The sequence below is a fragment of the Phialemonium atrogriseum genome (assembly GCF_030411735.1).
Source record: "Phialemonium atrogriseum strain 8032-3 unplaced genomic scaffold QBC33scaffold_10, whole genome shotgun sequence".
NCBI classification, from domain to species: domain Eukaryota; kingdom Fungi; phylum Ascomycota; class Sordariomycetes; order Cephalothecales; family Cephalothecaceae; genus Phialemonium; species Phialemonium atrogriseum.
In genome coordinates, this window is record NW_026848147.1 from 201,803 (window position 1) to 220,540 (window position 18,738).

At 54.2% G+C, this 18,738-nt stretch overlaps 6 protein-coding genes across 6 annotated transcripts; 2 read left to right on the plus strand and 4 right to left on the minus strand.

Moving 5' to 3' along the window:
* Nucleotides 1-112: 112 nt before the first annotated feature.
* On the plus strand, nt 113-3,526 carry QBC33DRAFT_41277 (chromosome transmission fidelity protein 18). Its single transcript, XM_060424119.1, has 2 exons — nt 113-2,778; nt 2,863-3,526. Exons 1-2 carry the CDS (start codon nt 242-244, stop codon nt 3,332-3,334), a joined length of 3,009 nt encoding a protein of 1,002 aa, XP_060284216.1. The 5' UTR covers nt 113-241; the 3' UTR covers nt 3,335-3,526.
* On the minus strand, nt 3,527-6,721 carry QBC33DRAFT_584780 (sulfate permease). Its single transcript, XM_060431412.1, has 5 exons — nt 6,235-6,721; nt 5,998-6,143; nt 5,394-5,940; nt 4,473-5,323; nt 3,527-4,401 (listed from the first exon to the last, which is right to left on the minus strand). Exons 1-5 carry the CDS (start codon nt 6,521-6,523, stop codon nt 3,817-3,819), a joined length of 2,418 nt encoding a protein of 805 aa, XP_060284217.1. The 5' UTR covers nt 6,524-6,721; the 3' UTR covers nt 3,527-3,816.
* A 3,584-nt stretch (nt 6,722-10,305) lies between these two features.
* On the minus strand, nt 10,306-12,094 carry QBC33DRAFT_470490 (S-adenosyl-L-methionine-dependent methyltransferase). Its single transcript, XM_060425180.1, has 3 exons — nt 11,798-12,094; nt 11,157-11,732; nt 10,306-11,071 (listed from the first exon to the last, which is right to left on the minus strand). The coding sequence occupies exons 1-3, from the start codon at nt 12,041-12,043 to the stop codon at nt 10,550-10,552; spliced, it is 1,344 nt and encodes a 447-aa protein (XP_060284218.1). The 5' UTR covers nt 12,044-12,094; the 3' UTR covers nt 10,306-10,549.
* A 1,949-nt stretch (nt 12,095-14,043) lies between these two features.
* On the plus strand, nt 14,044-16,795 carry QBC33DRAFT_535956 (Saccharopine dehydrogenase). Its single transcript, XM_060427661.1, has 13 exons — nt 14,044-14,189; nt 14,249-14,328; nt 14,396-14,677; nt 14,740-14,760; nt 14,812-14,935; nt 15,085-15,167; nt 15,257-15,295; nt 15,408-15,492; nt 15,548-15,806; nt 15,926-16,014; nt 16,132-16,247; nt 16,301-16,416; nt 16,471-16,795. The coding sequence occupies exons 1-13, from the start codon at nt 14,176-14,178 to the stop codon at nt 16,507-16,509; spliced, it is 1,347 nt and encodes a 448-aa protein (XP_060284219.1). The 5' UTR covers nt 14,044-14,175; the 3' UTR covers nt 16,510-16,795.
* Nucleotides 16,796-17,044: 249 nt separating this feature from the next.
* Nucleotides 17,045-18,144, minus strand: QBC33DRAFT_41309 (uncharacterized protein). The gene has a single exon (XM_060424120.1). The coding sequence runs from the start codon at nt 17,873-17,875 to the stop codon at nt 17,126-17,128; it is 750 nt and encodes a 249-aa protein (XP_060284220.1). The 5' UTR covers nt 17,876-18,144; the 3' UTR covers nt 17,045-17,125.
* On the minus strand, nt 18,090-18,699 carry QBC33DRAFT_41386 (uncharacterized protein). Its single transcript, XM_060424121.1, has 2 exons — nt 18,188-18,699; nt 18,090-18,136 (listed from the first exon to the last, which is right to left on the minus strand). Exon 1 carries the CDS (start codon nt 18,634-18,636, stop codon nt 18,355-18,357), a length of 282 nt encoding a protein of 93 aa, XP_060284221.1. The 5' UTR covers nt 18,637-18,699; the 3' UTR covers nt 18,090-18,136; nt 18,188-18,354.
* Nucleotides 18,700-18,738: the final 39 nt, after the last annotated feature.

Consider the following 18,738-nt stretch of genomic DNA (forward strand, 5'->3'; position numbering starts at 1 on the left):
AAAGTTGAGCCGGGGTTGAGCCGGAAGAGAGTAGAACCCTAACCCCGAAACAGGGGCATTGAGTGGGGAAAGACTTCGACGCGTCAAAGACGCGTGCCGCGAAAGCCACATCCCCAAATTGAATAGGCATCGCAACTGAATGCACGTATCCCCAGATCACCACATCGCCGAACACACACGCACTACAAACCACATGGGCTAGGAGTACACAAGTCTCGTCCCACTCCAAAGCCGGCACGACATGCCATCAGTGTCATCTCCAATCGCCTTCCCCCCGAGCTCCTCGCCCGTCGGTGGGAAACGGCCGAATCCGCACCATGCCGTCGACCGGCCGAAACCCCTCGTTGCCGGGGGCTTCCTGGTAGAGGACGAGTCCGACGATGACGAACCGACCGAGGAACCCCTACCCAAGAGGAGGATGCTCGATAACCTCGTGCAAGACAAAGAGAATGGCCTACTTGACCCTGTTGAGCCCCAGCGGATCCGGAAGCTGGACCTCGCTACAGCTGGCCCAGATGGCATTACAACCCCTCCCGATAGCCAGCCGAATGAGGAATCGCAGCGGGAAGAACACGACCGTTACGGTCGGCTGTTCGGGATCTCCCAGACGAGTCTGTTCACGAACCTGGGCCCCCAAACCAGACCGTCCTCTGAGATGTTGACGTGCTCGGGCAAATCGATCCCATTGCGCCAGAGGAAGGAAGCAACAATCTCGTCTTACGAGAGTATGGTTGCAGCAAGGTCCAGGACGAAAGAGGGGCGCGCGAAGCGAAGCTACTACGGTATTGACATCCACGAACTTGTCAGTGCCGCGTCGAAAGAGCTGTCGGAGAAGAAGCAATCCGCACCCACGACTCCAGCGACACCCCCGGCGAATGCCGAACAGCCTGTCCACTCGGTCGAGGACAACCATACCAATCTCAAGAAGCCGAAATGTTCCATGCTCTGGACTGAAAAGTACCGCGCGAGAACATTCATTGACCTTGTAGGGGATGACCTCACAAATCGCCAGGTCCTGCGGTGGCTGAAGCGATGGGATTCCATCGTCTTCCCTCACGCAGCCAAGTCGAGGCCCGTTGTCGCCAGGCGGCCCGGGAGGCAGATCCAGCCGGAGGAGGAGAAGCCACACCGCAAGATCCTGATGCTGACTGGCCCGCCAGGCCTGGGCAAGACCACCCTCGCCCATGTCTGCGCTCGGCAGGCAGGCTATGAGGTCATGGAGATCAACGCAAGTGATGAGCGAAGCCGAGACGTTGTCAAGGGCCGCATCAGGACGAGCTTGGGGACTGAGAGCGTCAAGACGGTCGAGTACAAGAAGCCGGGCCCGGGCAAGCAGGCCAAGATTGCCCGCCCTGTCTGCGTTGTCGTCGACGAAGTCGACGGCGTCGTTGGTGGCTCTGGCGGTTCTGGAGAAGGTGGCTTTGTCAAGGCCCTGATTGACCTGATCCTGACGGACCAAAGGAACAGTTCTGTCGCCGCCAGTTCCTCAAACGTTGGACGAAGAAAGAAGCGTGGGGACGATTTCCGGCAAATGAGACCCCTGATTCTAATTTGCAACGATGTGTACCATCCAGCCCTGCGTCCTCTCCGACACTCCGGCTTGGCGGAGATTGTTCATGTTGGGAAGCCTTCCATCGAAGCCGTTGTCACTCGGCTCAAGAGCGTCTTCGAGAAGGAGGGCATCCCCTGTGAAAAAGATGCCGCACGGAAGCTCTGCGAGGCTGCCTGGGGCATGACGAGCGGTATCGACGCCAAGAGAGGGGCTCAAAGCAATGCCGAGGGAGACTTGCGAGGAGTCATGGTTGTTGGCGAGTGGGTAGCTGGGCGACTGAAGGCTGCATCGACGACGTCGCCGCCGCAGCTCACCCGCCACTGGATCGAGCAGCATGTCGCCCATGATCTGGCACATGCTGGCGGCGGGGCAAGAGGATTGGGACGAGGGAGTACAAAGGAGATCGTCAATCGCGTTTTTCAAGAAGGAGCCGGGTTTCCCAAGCCAGCTGTCGCGACCACTAAGCCCAAGAACACCCTCCACGAGCAGCCCCAAGCTCAGCTCGGCTTCTCGGAACATCTGAAGAAGCATGCCACATCCCGGCTACGCGAGATGGTCGACACCAGCGGCGAGGTAGACCGGATTATGACCGAGATCTTTGCCGAATACCCAAACCACGAATTCAACGACGACTCCTACCTCACCAAACCCGACGCCGCGTACGAATGGATGTACTTCCACGACGCATGCTCCTCCCGGCTATTCTCCAGCCAGGATTGGGAGCTCGCCCCTTACCTCAGCCAGCCCGTCCTTGCCTGCCATCACCTATTCGCCTCTCCCGCCCGCCGATACATCCCCACGGGCTACGACAGGAAGTGGGGCGATGCCGCCGAGGAGGCCGCCGAGCAACCCCTGCCCTTCTCCGGGCCCCGCGCCGACTACGCGGCGTACGAGGCCCAGAAGGCCAACCGCGCCATCCTGCAGAGCATCCAGGGTGGGCTGCCGCCGTCCCTGACGCGCGCCTTCCGCAGCCCCGAACACGTCGCCACGGATTTCCTGCCGTACCTGGTCCGGCTGGTCTCGCCCGACGTCAAGCCGGTCGTGATCGGCGGCAGCGACAGGTTTGCCTCGGTGGCAAGCGTCCGGAGAGAGGGTGAGAAGGCCATGGTGAGGCGCGCGGCGCAGACCCTGGATGAGGTGGGCATCGCGCTCCACAAGGGGAAGATCGAGCCGGATGGCGATACGGGACCGGTGGCCATGGCCCAGTGGGTGTACCGGATGGAGCCGTAAGTCCCTTTACCCCGTTCCACATCATCCCCCCTCGCAAGACACCATAAATGCTGACCTTTTCTTCTTTTCCTTCACATCAGCGACATCGATGCACTCGCAACGTTCGAAACAGCGGGGGCGCACGTCCTATCAGTACAAGCCCCGACACGGTACGCCGTCCGCCAGGTCCTGGACCAGGAGCTGCAAAGGGCGGTCGCGTCACGCGAGAACGCCGCGCGGCAGGCTCGCTTCATGGGCGGCTCCGGCGCGGAGGGCCACGCGTTCGTCGACGGGCAGAACGGGGCCGGCTGGAACGCCGCGCGGGGACGGCAGGACAAGGCCGCCGGGGCCCCCGCCCTTCCCGTCCTCGGCGCGAAGAGGGACTTCTTCGGTCGGGTCATCGCTGATGCGCCGCGCCCGCTGGGGGAGGGGGCGCAGGAGGATGCAGGGGATAAGGGGCGCAAGGTGGATGAGGCGGAGGGGAGGAAGAAGGTCTGGGTTACCTTCCACGAAGGGTTGAATAACGCGGTCAGGAAACCGATATCCTTGGAGGAGTTCTTGACGGGGTTGTAGGTCTGTGGATTGGGGTCATGCTTGATCAGGTTATGCGGCTCTGGCGGCATTATTATTGATTTTGTGCATATGGCTTCCCTTGGCGTGCTCGCCTTGACGAGCTGGAAGTTCACGTGATATCCAACTATTCGATCCTTCCTTTTTGGGATGGCTGGGCTGCTAAACCCATGTTCTGATTGGCTGTACCTTTTTCTCTTGGCTTAGTCTTAGCTCCGGCTTGGCGCCGGCCCCATAGCTGTTCCATGGTGAGGCAGGAGACGGGAATATCCATCACGGCTAGCCCAACAGCTGGACAGTCTTCAAGAACATCGAAGAGGAGGAAAAACAAAACTAGTTCCTCGGCCGAAGAGGCCAAACCAAGTGGATATTTTGCCAATACTAGAACTAAACATAAGGTATTTCTAGGGAATTAAACAAATAACGACAACACAACGACACGGCGCAAGGCCGCAAACCCAGAATTTCCAAAAGCGACAACCCGTCTAAGACGCCCACGACAGGCCCCGCACGACGCCCTCGACGGCCGTCGCGACGTCGACGTGGAAGTACGGCCTGTTGACGCCGTACACGGGCACGAGCCTGCCCTCGTGGGTCCTCGCGCGGGCCGGCGTGACGACGGGGGAGATCTCCTCCTTGCCCGACTCGTCCGCGGCGGGGACGGCGGCGGCGGCCTTGGCCTCGACGCTGTGCGCCGCGCTGCCGGCGGATGCCCCCGCGACGGGCGCGACGGCCACGAGCGGCTCGGGCCGCGGATCCTTGCCGTCGCCGTCGGACCCGGCTTCCGAGTCGCCGCCGTCGCCGCCGCTGTTGTAGCCGAACCCCGAGGCGACGAGGGCGCGCCGCGTCCAGCGGTTGCCGATGCCGGCGAAGTGCCACTCGGCCCTGTTGGGCGCCGTGTAGCGGTCGAACTGGTTGCGCAGGTCGACCAGGGCCTGGGCGGCCGTGGTGTCGACGTGGTTGACGGCGGAGAAGTCGAAGATGATGGCACGGAGGAGCGGGCGTGCGGCGATCTCGTCCGAGTAGGCGGCTTGGCCGCGGCGCGGACCGGGGTCGTTCCAGGGGCGGTCCTGGGGGGGTGGAGTGTCAGTCAAGTCATTCAGAAGACAGGAAAGTGGGAAATTATGAATTGTTCGCTTACCCCGAGCTTGGCGAACTTGTCCAGTTCTGTTCGGCGCGTCTTGCTATAGATGTATTCGGTCAAGTAGTCCAGGTGGTAGGCCGAGTTGGCATAGTTGAAGCCGTCAGTGAACCGATAGACAAACACACCGGGGTACGGCTGCTGCACGTCGATATCCTTGTTCGAACCGTCCGTCCCGTCGAGGGCCACGAAGATTTCCCTGGGATTCCCCTCGCCGGTGACGGTACTGGTGGAACCGTGCGTGAGGGAGTCTCTGGGCGTGGTGAAGACCTTGACCTCACCAACGAACCTTCCCCTGCTCTTCGCCAGGCGGAAGAGTAGAACAGCCCCGGCCGCAGCCACGGTGAGGTAGATGCCGTTCTCGATGGTGGTGAAGACAGACAGCAAGACACCGCCAAAGTAGATTATGACCTCGACGGGTGACACTCTCCAGAACTGGTATACTTGCTTGGGGGGCGTGATCAGATCGCCGACCGCATGGATGATCAGTGCTGACAGAGAGGCCGATGGGATGTAGAAGAAGACAGATGTGAGGGCGTACAAGGCCAGGAGCACGAGGACAGCGGTGAAGACACCTGCCAGGGGCGTGCGCACACCGGCCTTGGACTTGATGGCCGTACGGGAGAAAGATCCGGTGGCGGGGTAGGCACCCAAGAAGGGGCCCAACAGGTTGGTGAAGCCGATCGCGACAAGCTCCTGCGAGGGATTGATGATGTAGTTGTTGACCCGGCCAAAGGACTTTGAGATGGCGATGTGCTCGATAATCAAGACGATGACAGTTGTTGGGATATCGCCGGCGATGGCGCCGAGGAGCTCTGTGTCGATCTTAGGAGCACCAGCGTGCCGGAATCCTATGTAATGCTTATCGTTAGGAGGACCCATTGCAGGCAAACCAAACTCGTGTGGAACGGCATCACTCACCACTCGGCACAGTGCCTAGAATCTTGAACTTGGCATCGGCAGCCTTATGGACGTGTCGATTGACAGCCCAGCTGATAATGATATAGATGATCATGATGAAGGCCATGCGCAATGTCGAGATGAAGAACCACAGTTTCTGATTCTTGGGATTCCTGCGACCCATGAAGTTGCAGAAAAAGCGGATGAAGTACAGAGCGAAAAGGGCGCTCAAGCCCATGGCGGCATCGAGCTTGGTGCGAGGAAGGCCCTTTAGGGTGTTGATGATGACCTTATACGTCGCCTCGCGAGTGTTGACGCCCTTGATGCCCATCAGGCCGGCGACCTGGCCAGAGCCGATGTTGAGGGCTGCGCCGGTCATGAAGGAGGCAATGGCGACCAAGGGAATGAACTCGACGATGAAGCCGAATCTGATCAATCCGATGAAGAGAAGGATCGCTCCGGATATGAGCGCAAGGCCTCGGGCAATTGTGTCGGCCTCCATTTCGGGGTGTTCTGCCTGGACTCGAAGAATGATCTTGCCCACGATGGTAGACATAACGGCCACGGTCTATTTTGACCAGTCAGCGCTGCCGCTTGCGGTTCCCGTTTGGGGGATGGGACTTACACCGATGGTGATGTCTTTTGACGTGGCAAAGGCCCAATACAAGAAGAAGCCGACGAACGACGTGTACAGGCCAAACTCGGGAGGGAGATTGGCAAGGAGGGCATACGCCATACCCTGAGGAACGACAACGAAGCCAACCGTGACACCTGTAGAAGGTCAGGAACACATTCTCTCTCCGTCCGGCAATGGTAATTGTGACAAGAGGCAAAGAGAGGGGGTAGGGGGGTGGGAGCATACCGGCAATGAAGTCACCCAACAGCCATGTGAGGTTGTAATGGGCAATCCAGCCCAAGAAGGGGAAGAGGCTGCGGATGTACCGACGTACGCCATCGGCAGTTGGCGCATGTTCGCGGAAGTAGTCCGCGGTTGTCGGCTCTACCTCAACGTAGGCGCCATCGTATTTGTCGGAGGTGACGACGCGCGGATTCTCGATGTCCTTGATGCCAAAGAGGCGATCTAGGGGACGTGTGGAAGACATGCTTTCAATTGTCGCGGCGATGCTTCCTGGTGTCGGATACAAGAACATCAGGTCAGGGCCAAGAGGCAGGCAGGGCTGGCTTTATATCTAGGGGCCCCCACATCGTAGATCAACATACACAGGACGGAGGGGACCGTGCCATGCAGCCTGTATTCTCGCCAAGATATATTGCAAGCTTGCTGGCTGCCTGTATATGCGGCTAGCTCCGCGGCAGAGAGTACCTAACCCCCAGCATCTAGCTCTAGAAGCCGCCACATAATGCTTCCAATGCCGCTCTTGGAAGAAGAGCGCGTGACTGTCCGGTTCTAGGCTCGATATTTGCGCATTGTCCCTACCGGAAGAGGTTTGGTTTCCCTTTGTTGGCTGTCTGCGGACTCGACCGCTTTCGCCTCGGCCAGGGCAGCTTGTTCCTCCCCAGCCATGTTGTTGGCTCCGTGGGCAAGTCATGACAAATGATAATGCGAGAAATCTGCGTTTGGGGGGTATGAGGAAATGGAGGAGGCGTTCTTTAGCGAGCCTTATTCCATACGAAGAGGTAGGATCGAGCGAAACCAGCATCCTGGTCATGGAGATCTCAAAGTGGGGGGAGGAAAGCGCGTGGTTAATTATGGGGTTTGTATGCACGCACATTCGGGGACACCGATATGAGCCCCCCGGAGACATCTGATAGACGGCTGAGCTATACGTTTGGGGAGCTATGTCCCGTTGCTGCACAACCCCAATTAAAAAGGAGCTTGTCTTTCCCAGAGCTGCCAAACGACGCGGTGATAGCAGGGGGGCTGACAAGGGTCGACGAAACATTGCGCTTGGCGCGGCCCGTGATTGGTGAGCTCCGCACTCGACTAGGACCCCTGGTCCGTAGCATGGATGGCTGAGGCGCCTCAAAAATGACGACATCCAAGGATGGGCTCGCGCAATGTCATCCACATATGAGGAGCTCGCAGATGGCGTCCATATCCAGGCATCCTCCCACGAATTTGGAGGGGGGGCAGCAGGGCCTAGATGTGCTCGAATTTTGGGGTTTCCAAGGATCCCCTTCGTCCTCGCTGTGTTCCTCCTCCCCTGGCTCTCCAGCCAAGACCATATGGCCTCCCAGTTGTTAATCGATTGGTGTCAAGCTTTCGCCGCTGTGGGCGCATTTAGGTCAACAAAAGGAAGATATATCACGACAGCCAGTTTGGTTGTGACGAGATTCGTGTGAACGAATGGCTGGTTCTTTTTTCTTTCTCCTTTTCTTCTGTTTTTCCTCGGCACGGCAGACAAACTCCGTGTGCTTGGTCGTGATTGGGGATAACCACACTGCCGGTAGCGAACAATCCTACAGCCCGAATGCAGAACCTTGCTTCCTCTCATCTCATGTGCCTCGATGATTCCCCACGATGCCTCATGTGGTCACAGTTACTTGGACCCCTGACTCATTACGCCGTGCAATATTGTAATTATACATTCATCATCATACCCGAGGGGCCTATCACCTGCAGAGAAGCATGAAAAGTCAATGCAGAAGCTGAGATATGCCTGCTCGACGCGTCCGCATCCGGGAACATGCGCATTAGTCTCGGCTACCCTATTACTCAAATATATTGGGACGGCAAGATCGTGGGGGGTCTCGGGGACTTCCCGGCTGACTGGGACAGGAGGAGGTAATTAAGGTAATTACCAGAACGAAGGATCGTCAAGGTTTGGCCAAGTTTGTGTACGCGACTTTTACACTAGGCCTTGTGGATCTATCCTAGTTCCACCCTCTCCCCACGGCGGTGACCAGGTTGTCAACCCACCGCAGCTGGGCAGGGTCTCCAGTTTCGCTGCAGATGTCAGACTATTCCAGAAACATCCCACCAAGCTTATGATCCTGCCGGTCGTACATACATGTCGCCATATTTTGGGTGTTCACACGTGCTTGTGGCGCTTCTTTTGCTGTCACTAGGTACCAACGTGATGTCTGATGAGATGACTGGCCATCTCTTTGATTATTTCGCATCCTCCACTATTCCCAGCGTTCCATTTGATCGCCTCTTCCACGCCTCCCACCCATCCTTCAATTACGAGACAATTCAAAGGGGGTGGTATCTTTGCGAGAAGCGGGGGTGCAAATGTTTGCCACAAGCATCATGCTTGCAGATCTGGCTAGTCACAAGTTTCGAAGATGAGGTCCCCGATCCCTGGTCCCCCGAGCCTCGTTGAATACCATGAGCCATGAGATTCACAATTAAGGTCACCAAATTAAGGAGACCGCTTAAGTTGAGTCAGTCAAGCAACCGGGGCTTCTTGCGACGTCTCTTTGGGAGTGATGGGTTCAGAAGAAGCTTGGTTTTATCCAACCGTAACACTTCAAGGTACGCATGCCCGGGAGGGACCGAAGGGCAGGACGCATCCGACAAAGTATGACGTCTGAGATCGGGCTCCACGTGCGTGGAAGCAATGTCAAGCTATGGCAAGCTATGGGTGTGGCAATATATCGATCACCTTCTGCATCCCATGGTGGCCAAAGAGGGTGGTCCAAATATGAATGCAACCCATGCAACCCTCGTAAAGGGTGCTGCATTTCTCCAGGGGTGCGGAAGCAAATACCTTGTTGAAAAGCTCTCGGGAAGGCCGTCCATACAACCCCACAACCCCACCCCTCTCTTGGGCTCTGCCTTGGAGACGGGCACACTTAGCTCGCGGGGGTTTGCTAAGAGTTAATTCTGGAGCTGTTTCTAGAAGCCGGCTGATCGGCATCCAAATGGGCTGTATCTTCTGCAGCCACGGATCCTCCCCCAAGCCTACCTAGTATTGAAATTAAAAATTCCCAGCTTCGGATTGGCTTTTATGTGAGCAAGCAGAATCCCAGGTTCCCATCTTCCAGATATTCTGCTGCAGTGTAAGTAGTTAAATGGGGAAAGGGGTGGTCCGTGCGCAATCCATGTAAAGGCGCCATTTCAAAAGCGCTTTGCTTTTACCTTCGACTCGCCTGTTAACTAATCATTCCAACTTATTGAGCCGCTCTCTCTCCAGTGATGTGTGGGCTTCCGTCTATTTCGTCTGCCTTGTTTGTTTCTTGATTGGGAATTTGGGGTGGGTTGCCAGCCAAACCCCACAGGTTCTAGCCGGGTGTGCTCTGGTAACTTCTCGACTCTGTCCCAAAGAAAAGACGACAAAAAAGCGGACAAAATCTAATTAAATTTGCACGCCACTGAAGAGGAGATATTCTGTAAATTGAAGCTATTGACAGCACTATTTTTCACTAGAAAAAATTTGGTGAGATGTAGAGCCCCAGTTGAACTTGGGCCAACCCCTTTTGTCCCTTTTCAGCACCAACTGTGAGGTTTGTTTGTAAAAGGGGGCTAGAAATGATGCTCCATATGGGAGAAAACAACACACAACAAGGCTTGCAGTCTGGCAGGCAGCTGATCAACGGTAAAAAGCTGGAAATAAAGTCGTGAATCGCATGAGGGAGGATGGATGAAGAGGATGAGATCGAGGGCTATATATGAAACTTTTTTAAGACTGACTGCAGAGCTCCCCAGCTCTTACGGAACTCTAATTTCTTTCCGGGACTTGTAATTCATTCTCCACAGCCTGATCCGAAGAACGTGTGGTCACGTATGAGCTGCAAAGAGGTGTATACAAGATTTGCGAGCCGGAATGCCTATTTACAAACTTCGTGGTATGTTAGGCCAGAGAGATTACAATTACAACACAAGAGCTAATGGACCCTCTTTGGTGAACGCGAAGTTCACCCATGCGCAAAGCAAAGATCGCGTTCTTGCGTGCGGGTAATCTCAACATATCAAATCATTAGACGACCTGCTAACACAGGATACGAAAGACGACGCAAATTTCCATGATAAACATCCAATGGTAGCAATAGCGGAATATCTCCAATCGAACGTCTATATCTCATATCGGAAGCGATTCCAGGGCTTGATATAGTTGGCAAATGCTGTGAATATCACGCTTTTGATGCAATTTCCCAGCCACTCGGATACAGCAAGATATGTCTATGAATACTAGACGAAGATGAAGGGCCCCCGGCGTCAACCCGACTTCGAACACTCAACGACATGGCCGCATCACATAAGGGTAGGGTCGCTACCCGCGCCAAACAGCCTCGATGACCACAATGAAGGTCAGCGGGTTGGCATTGACACGAACAATCTCGAACCGTTCGTCCGCAGCACGGAAGATGTCAGTCCAAGCATCGACAGGACGCTCTCTCGCATTGAAGAGCGCCATCATCCTAAGATCCGTCGCGGTGCCCATTTGCTGAATCGAGCGCGGCAGCGGCGGCCCATCTGCTTCGCCCTGCTTGCCGACGTAGTCGATGAAAAGGACGCGTGCGCCGGGCTTCATGGCCGGGACCAGACCCTGCAATATCTTGACGGCCTCACGGTCTGGCCAGTCGTGAAGGATCAACTTGATCAAGTAGATATCGGCCTGGACTGGTTGCGGCTCGAAGAAGTCATGTTCCATAAATGACACGCGAGATTTGAGTTCCGTGGGTACGTTGGCCTCAAACACGGGTTGGACCTTTGGCAAGTCCTGAACCGTGATGGTAAGGTCCGGGTACTGCTTTGCCAGCACGACGTCGTCGTGTCCGGCCGAGCCACCCACCTGGTTTGATGTCAGCTAATTAATTCCCAAGACGAATTTCAAAAAGGCGGCGAGCCCAGAACAGCAAGCGCCGAGGGGCACTCACGTCAACCACCGTTGCCTTCCCCGCCGCTTTCCAGTCGAGAGCCTCCGACACCACAGTTTCGAAATTGAAAATCTCCTTGATATAGCGCATAAACTCGACAAAGTTCTTCTGCCGCCACCCCTTCTCCTTCCCCTCGCCGTCGTTCTCGAGGAGATCCCACGAGTTGGCGTACTTGCCAAACGCGCCGCCGCCGTAAAACAGCGCAAAGGCCGTCTCGCCCATGTCCCGCGTCAGGGCGTCCTTCCCCCGGCTGTGCCGCCGCAGCGCCTCGTGAGCGACCGTCATGGGCGGGCCCGCGTCGTCCAGGAGCGTGGACACGAGGCCCCGCAGCCCCGAGGAGCGGGCCAGCGCCGCGGACCGGGACGTGTGCCGGACGACGCCCGATGACGGCTTGCCGGGCTCCGCCTCGGCGAAGATGCGGAGGGTCGTGGCGTGCTCCAGGACCCGCTGGACGACCTCCTCCGGCAGGGATGTGCGCTTCGCGATGTCGGCGTACGAGGCCGAGCCCTCTAGGGGCACGGCAGACCAGAAGTCGAAATGATTTAGGATGTTGAGGGCCGCGACGTCGGGCATGCACTGCGGAGGTTAGAGGATCCCAACTATGTCTTTACTCTCAGAGCATCGGAGAAAAGGACCCTTACAGTGTGGGCGTAGTTGAAGATGCTCTCACTCGGACCCTGTGTTAGATATGACAGATCCGCCAGAGTGTCAAGTAGCAGCTGCCGCGTCACGAAGATTTCCGGTGTCAAGTTGGTGTAGCTAGTGGGGCTGTCCGCGGCAAAGGTGGGCGCCGGGACGTTGTTCTCCTGGAGATAGCGGGTCAAGGTCTCTGAGAGCTCAGTAACCTTGGCCGCGAGGCTGTTCAGTGTGGGCTGAGAGTCTGCCATGGTTAGAAATACGGGAAATATTAATCTAAGGTGGAGAGTCGACAAGACAGAGGTTAACTTTGGATTCGAATACAAATTCTATGAGATCCACCACCTACTTATACGTACGCAGCCTCCGCTGTCGGACTTCGTGCGACCTGACGATCACTCAATGGAACCCAACTCCATGCTGGAAATCCTGGTAAACCGGGTCGCGATGGACGGTGTGATTCCAGAGAACGGCCTCACATTGATCAGATAAGATTATCTTAGAATCTGATACGACTTGAATCAGTTCTCCCCCCACTTGGCCAAGCCGCTAGAGCGCCGCCGATCTTACCCTGCCGGCTCTTGGAAGAACCTGAATTGAGTCTGCACCAACCCGGTATCACCAATTCGGCTTCCCCCGACTGTCAAGTCACGCGGCTTTTTGAGAAAGCTAGCTTCTGTGGAATGCGAATCCAGGCAATCCCTGCTTCTCTCGTCCGGACCGGGAAAACGACAGCGGACTCAATTGCTACCCAGCCATATCCGAGATAGTTGGTGTGGGTTGTCAGACGTGGGTGGTGGGGTTGGCCCTCTTTTCACCAGACGATCGTCAAGATCTTTCAATGTGGGTGCAAGGGGTTGCTGGCCAGACGTGGGGCTGCTTACGGCCCGGCTGCGGGACGGCCTACAGGGATGATTGGGGGAGCAGCTCGGTAGGCGCGGTACTGAATTGTTATGCAGCCGTTGTAGTAGTCTCTCGGGGCTCTCCTGCCTATCTGGGGCGCAGGCCGTTATACGGCAGTCAAGAGGCAAGTTCTGGGTTTTAGAATCGGTACTTGGCCGCACTTTTCTAGTTCCAATTACGTACACAAAGACGAGAAACACCCACCAGTTACCCCACCAGAATCAAGTACCTGCCTTAGTCTGACTAGAGTAGATTTTCAACGTGCCATTCTATGCTACATTACGGGAACGGAAGGGAGATAGACTTGTGGAGACGTTTAACCGTTGCCAAGACCTCATCTAGTTATATAACAGAAATGCCCCTCAAATCCCCCCCCCCCCCCAAGCTTCCGCTGTTCCCCCAGACAGGCACCGCTATCAGTAGGCAGTTAACGTTTCATAGGAGCAAAAACTAGAAAGACTATTTATCGAAGATTTGTTGTTTCCTAGTATCAATCTGTTCTATTATTCCCTTCAGCGTCATCCCCAACAGATGTATGGACCTTCAGTGTTCTAGCGTCCTTGGAGTTGGAAAGACAGTTAAGGCTGCTTGGTGAGAAACGTAAACCCGCCAAACTCTCCACCTACTAGTATCCCTCATTCTAGTCTCCATTTCTGGTATTCGAGCGACAATGTTTTCAGGTTTTCCTTTCCCATAGCAGCATCAGAATGAACGAGTAGAAAACACCCAATGTAATATGACTCAAGTCCACTAGGGTTACAGGTTGTTTTGGACCACATGTCGAGTACTGACGTGAGATCTCAATGCGCAATACGGCTCTTGGGCGTCTGTTTTATCACATTGTCCGCTGCCCTCTGATAACAGACTTCCCCTTCATTATTCCGCAGGGTCCCATTTATCTGGCATCAATATTACTGACGGAGCACTTCACCTCCCCTGAGCCTGACAGTGTGATGTTGGAATTTCCGCCTGTCTATCTCATAAAATATACTGCTGCGTTTGAAATACGTATCACAAAATAGCTGCATTTCCAAGCCAGGTCACAAGAGGGAGTCGAGGCGCTCAGGGCAGACCTGTGGGCTAGAGTGACCCATTGCCCCTACTCTTGGGGGAGTGAGCGTATATACATTAACTAAACTAGGTAGACTTCTGACTCAATTAGAATACCCGTCAAACTATATGTTGAGATACTTACAGCTGAAAGAGGCTACTAGTCGTTGTGTCCTTATCGCGAAGGAGCTAGTTAAATAAGGTGTTCGATACGTAGATGGACCGCAAATTTACTGCCGTTTTCGGCCGCCTTCTGCGACATCGGATGCAACCCCACCTCAGAATTTTCAACGATGACGGCAGCTTCAACAACCCAATACACAAACCCCTCCGAGTGAAGTTGCATCTACCACGGAGTCAACCCCCTCGTCATTGATCTCAGACGGACAATATTGGAGTCATCATCACAAATCTGCGAAATACACAGACAATGGCGCCCCACAAGTAAGGCACAACCTGTCCTGCATCGAGAACACACTCATACTCACCATGTACTCTCGTAGGGTGTTGATGCTCGGCGCTGGCTTCGTCACGAGACCGACCCTCGATATTCTCTCTGAATCGGGCATCTCCGTGACTGTTGGTATGGATTTCCCTCGGCCGAACGATGCTTCACGATTGGCCCACTGACGCTTCTGACGCTTCTGCAGCTTGCAGGACTCTTGAATCCGCCAAATCTCTCTCGGCCGGTGTCAAGAACGCCACCCCCATCTCGCTCGATGTTACCAACGACCAGGCCTTGGACGCCGAGCTCGCGAAGCACGACCTTGTCATCAGCTTGATCCCCTACACCTTCCACGCCGCCGTCATCAAATCTGCCATCCGACAAAAGAAGCATGTCGTCACCACAAGCTACGTTTCGCCGGCTATGATGGAGCTCGACCAACAGTGCAAGGATGCCGGCATCACCGTTATGAATGAGATCGGTTTGGGTGGGTGCCTTTCTCCAAGCTTGTTCCTCATATCCACTGCGAACTAACTGACTTTCCTACAGATCCGGGAATTGATCATCTATGTAAGAATCCACGCAGGATATGAACCGAGCGTGCGATACTGATCCTTTCAGACGCTGTCAAGGCCATCGAAGAAGTCCACAGAGAAGGAGGCCGCGTCACCTCCTTCTTAAGCTATTGCGGCGGTTTGACAGCGCCAGAGAACTCTGGAAACCCGTTGGGATACAAATTCTCATGGTAAGAACCCTTCCCGTTATTTATTGAAAAATGATTTGGCGCCATTGCGTTGTATTAGTTGCAACTTCCACCCATTTCAACACCCAGAACCCAGTCGCGGGTGCCTCGACAGTCTTTGAAATCATGATGCTAACACAGCAGGGCTCAAGGTCACCCCGCGGTGTTTTACTTGCGTTGCGAAATCCTGCCAGCTTTTATCAAGATGGCAAGGTTGTCAACGTAGCAGGCCCAGGTAAGAAACTTCATACCGGAACATCATGAGCGGAGGCAATGGGTCGACACTTTCCGGGAGGGGAGAACGCTAACATACCACGATCAAAGATCTAATGGCTACTGCTAAGCCATACCACATCTACCCAGGTAGGCAACCCCATACCCACAATGTGTCCGAAGACGTGGCCTCGCACCGGAGACCATGTTTCAACGCACGAACCTTTCTGTGATCTATAATACTAATACCCGAGGGTTAAAGGATTTGCTCTTGTTGCATATCCAAACAGAGATTCCACCGGATATAAGGAGCGCTACAACATCCCTGAGGCGCAGACCATCATCAGGTACACTTTTCAGATTAGATGCTTAGTGGCTACACAGTTACTAACATGTATCCAGAGGTACTCTGCGATACGCAGGTTTCCCAGAATTTGTCAAGGTTCTTGTCGATATAGGCTTCCTCAAAGACGAGGAACAAAGCTGTTGCAAGGAACCAATCCCTTGGAAGGAGGCCACGCAGCAGATCCTTGCTGCTCCATCATCAGATGAAAAGGACCTCATCGCTGCTATCTCCGCCAAGACCACTTTCAAGGACAACGAGCAACGAGAGCATATCTTGGCCGGCCTGAGATGGCTTGGAATATTTTCGTCAGAGAAAGTAAGTATTCATGTTTTCCGTTCCTGTTCGCTCGAGGTGCTGGCTGTGGCAGCCAGGTGGAAGTGTACATTCGGCGCGACCTTTTATCAGAAGATTTCACTAACACCGAGGGGCAAAAGATTTCCCCAGGAGGAAACCCGCTGGATACCATTTGCGCCACTCTCGAAAAGAAGATGCAATATGCCGAGGGAGAACGAGATCTTGTGATGTAAGTGGACAATCCCCAACACTGACATGATTGGAGTGTCAAGCCACCGTCCTGGGTGTAACACTCCAAAGCATGTAAATGTAGCATTTCTGGAAATGTAATGCTAACACTGCGAAGTCTGCAGCATAAGTTCGGGGTTGAGTTGAAGGATGGTACCAAGCAGACCAGACTTTCAACTCTTTGCGACTACGGTAGCACCGAACCAGGTGGTTACTCAGCAATGGCTAAACTTGGTGAGCATCCGCACTCGAATGGATAGTTGTTTGCATTGATTAATTGGACTCAGTTGGCATTCCATGCGCGGTTGCCGTCAAGCAAGTCTTGGATGGAACCCTCGCTGAGAGAGGTGTTCTCGCTCCGATGAGCAGCAAGATCAATGATCCTCTGATTGAGGAGCTCAAGGTAAGTAAAGCCACCCAAGCAAGCGTTCAACATGCTAATTTGTATTTCGTTTAGAAATACGGCATTTCATGCAAGGAGGAGATCGTCGCATAGAGCAGTAGGAAACAGGCAATCACTAAGTAGAGCAGTAGAAACAGACTGAATTGAAAAAGCTAAATCACACGCTATCTTCACCATCTCTTCAGTTTTGCCAGCGCGAATTTTGTTATTCATTGTTCACCAATGGCATTGCTACCTTATGCTAGACCTACACATTAAAAGACAAAGAATGCCTTGCTCTTTGATGGGTGGGACCCGGTAGGGTCCCAGGATAGTTGATAAGACGGTGTTATAAGAAGCGGAATGAATGCTTATTTAACGACCAATATTGATTTACCTGACTTTTTATCTCTCTGCCTCTCTCTTCCTTCCATTTTAATCGCTACCCTCATCGCTATCCTCAACGCTATCCTCAACGCTATCCTCATCGCTATTCTCATCGCTATCCTCATCGTCCGTCTCTTCACTATCTACATTAAGCCCGTCAATAGCCAGCCATTGATCTAGCGTCAACTTTGAAAGATTATCGAAGGAAAGCGTTGGTAGGTTTTCAAGCCCAGATAAAAGGCCGTCGGGCAGATTGCGATCCTGTGCTGGCTTACTTAGCTGAGCTATCAGGAGCATAATTTCAGCCAGTTGGATCGAGTCGACTGCCGCAGTATGGTTCTGGTCAACAAGGGGGGCTTTGCGGGTCCAGAATCCTGTAGAGTAATTGTTGACTCCACGTGGAAAGCTGGAAAACTTGACTGAGAACCTCCTTCAGAGCTATCTGTACGCAATAGGCCCGGCGAACAGGTAAAAGCGCCTCACTATTAAAGCCACCTGCTCGTAAGACGCTTTTGGCATACCCAAGGTCTAGGTCCGCATGCTTGCGATTGCTGTTCTCGACGAAGATATCGGTCGTCTGAACTTTTATAACCTCGATCTGTTTAGCAAGGTCGGAAACCGTGTATACCGTTGACACACTGTCTTTCGATAACCGGCCGGCTAAACGTGCAGCTGCCAATGAAGCCTGCCTACGGGGTTGGCCACGCTTGGTGTAGACTTCCTTCGGGGAGATGTAATCGGCAACAAGACGCCGTGATTTGATATCGGAAATGGCCACCTCTGTTACCCAGACGATGGTCCGTGTGCGAGCAAACTCGGTATCTATCGAGTAGAGATTCGGTGCCTGGGAAGAGTAGTCGAGGATGGTTTCGATAACGAGGTTGAGGTTAAGTGGCATTCGAAAGACGTTGTGCTTGAAGTGTTCCAGATATTTCGGTACTTTTGCAATGAATGCTGATGGTAAGTCCGGAACTGAACCGTGGTCTGCCGTTCCGGTTGGCATAGATGTACGATAGGTAGTGGCTGTCACAATACTTTCCGACGCCCTGCCACCTGGGTTGATCGCAGCTCCGTACCTCACAGTGTGGCCCATCTCGTTGAGGGATGCAACGATTTTCACACAGGATACTGAGCTCGCAGTGTAAACAGCGGCTCATTAAGTAGACGTAACCATAGAGAAAGTCCGCCGATTTCGGTGCTGAAACAAAGGGCTGAAGTCGTGAAGTTTCGAGATTTGAGGTCCTCTTCAAGGGACACGGTTCTCCGTCCTTTCTCATTCGCGCATTGCCCAGACCGACGCAATCATCTCCTGTATAAAACGAGCTAGAGCAGAGCCAATAATTAGGATTCTGAGCTATTCAAAAGATTAGTATCATGAAAATAGGGACTTCGAAAGGCTACTAACCGATGCAATCCTGATTGAAATCTCGGAGTCTCGTTGGAGCTGGCCACTTGAACTGTGGGATCCCCACTGGTCCCGATATGCTGCCAGATGACTCGGTGATCGCCGTGTTGCTCTGTTTGTCCAAGTGTGCGAGCATTTCAGTGAGTCTGTGGTGGTTGCGTGGAATCTCAATTCCTGGAGAGGGTGCGAGAAGAAGAAGATCGCAATCGGTTGAGGAACTTGGCATCTGTCAAAACGGGGCCGAGCTCATTTTGCAGGATGCGCAAGATGATGGGCCCTTCTCGCCCCACGAAGTGCCGAAAGACGAAGCGGGAGGTGGTGATCAAGTTGCTAAGGGTGCGCACCGAGTCCAAATGGGACAAAATATTTTCGAAGAGCTCTGGCGCGAGCGCGCTGAGATAGCAAGGTTTTTCTTCGTCGGGCATCTGAGGATGTCTTTCTAGGGTCATTTTGGCCCAAGATTGTGCTCCTGCACTTCGTCTGTTGGTGGGAAAGGTGGCCAGATTCTGCTCTGTTGATGTTGTGAGCAGGAGTATTTATGCGTCCGATTG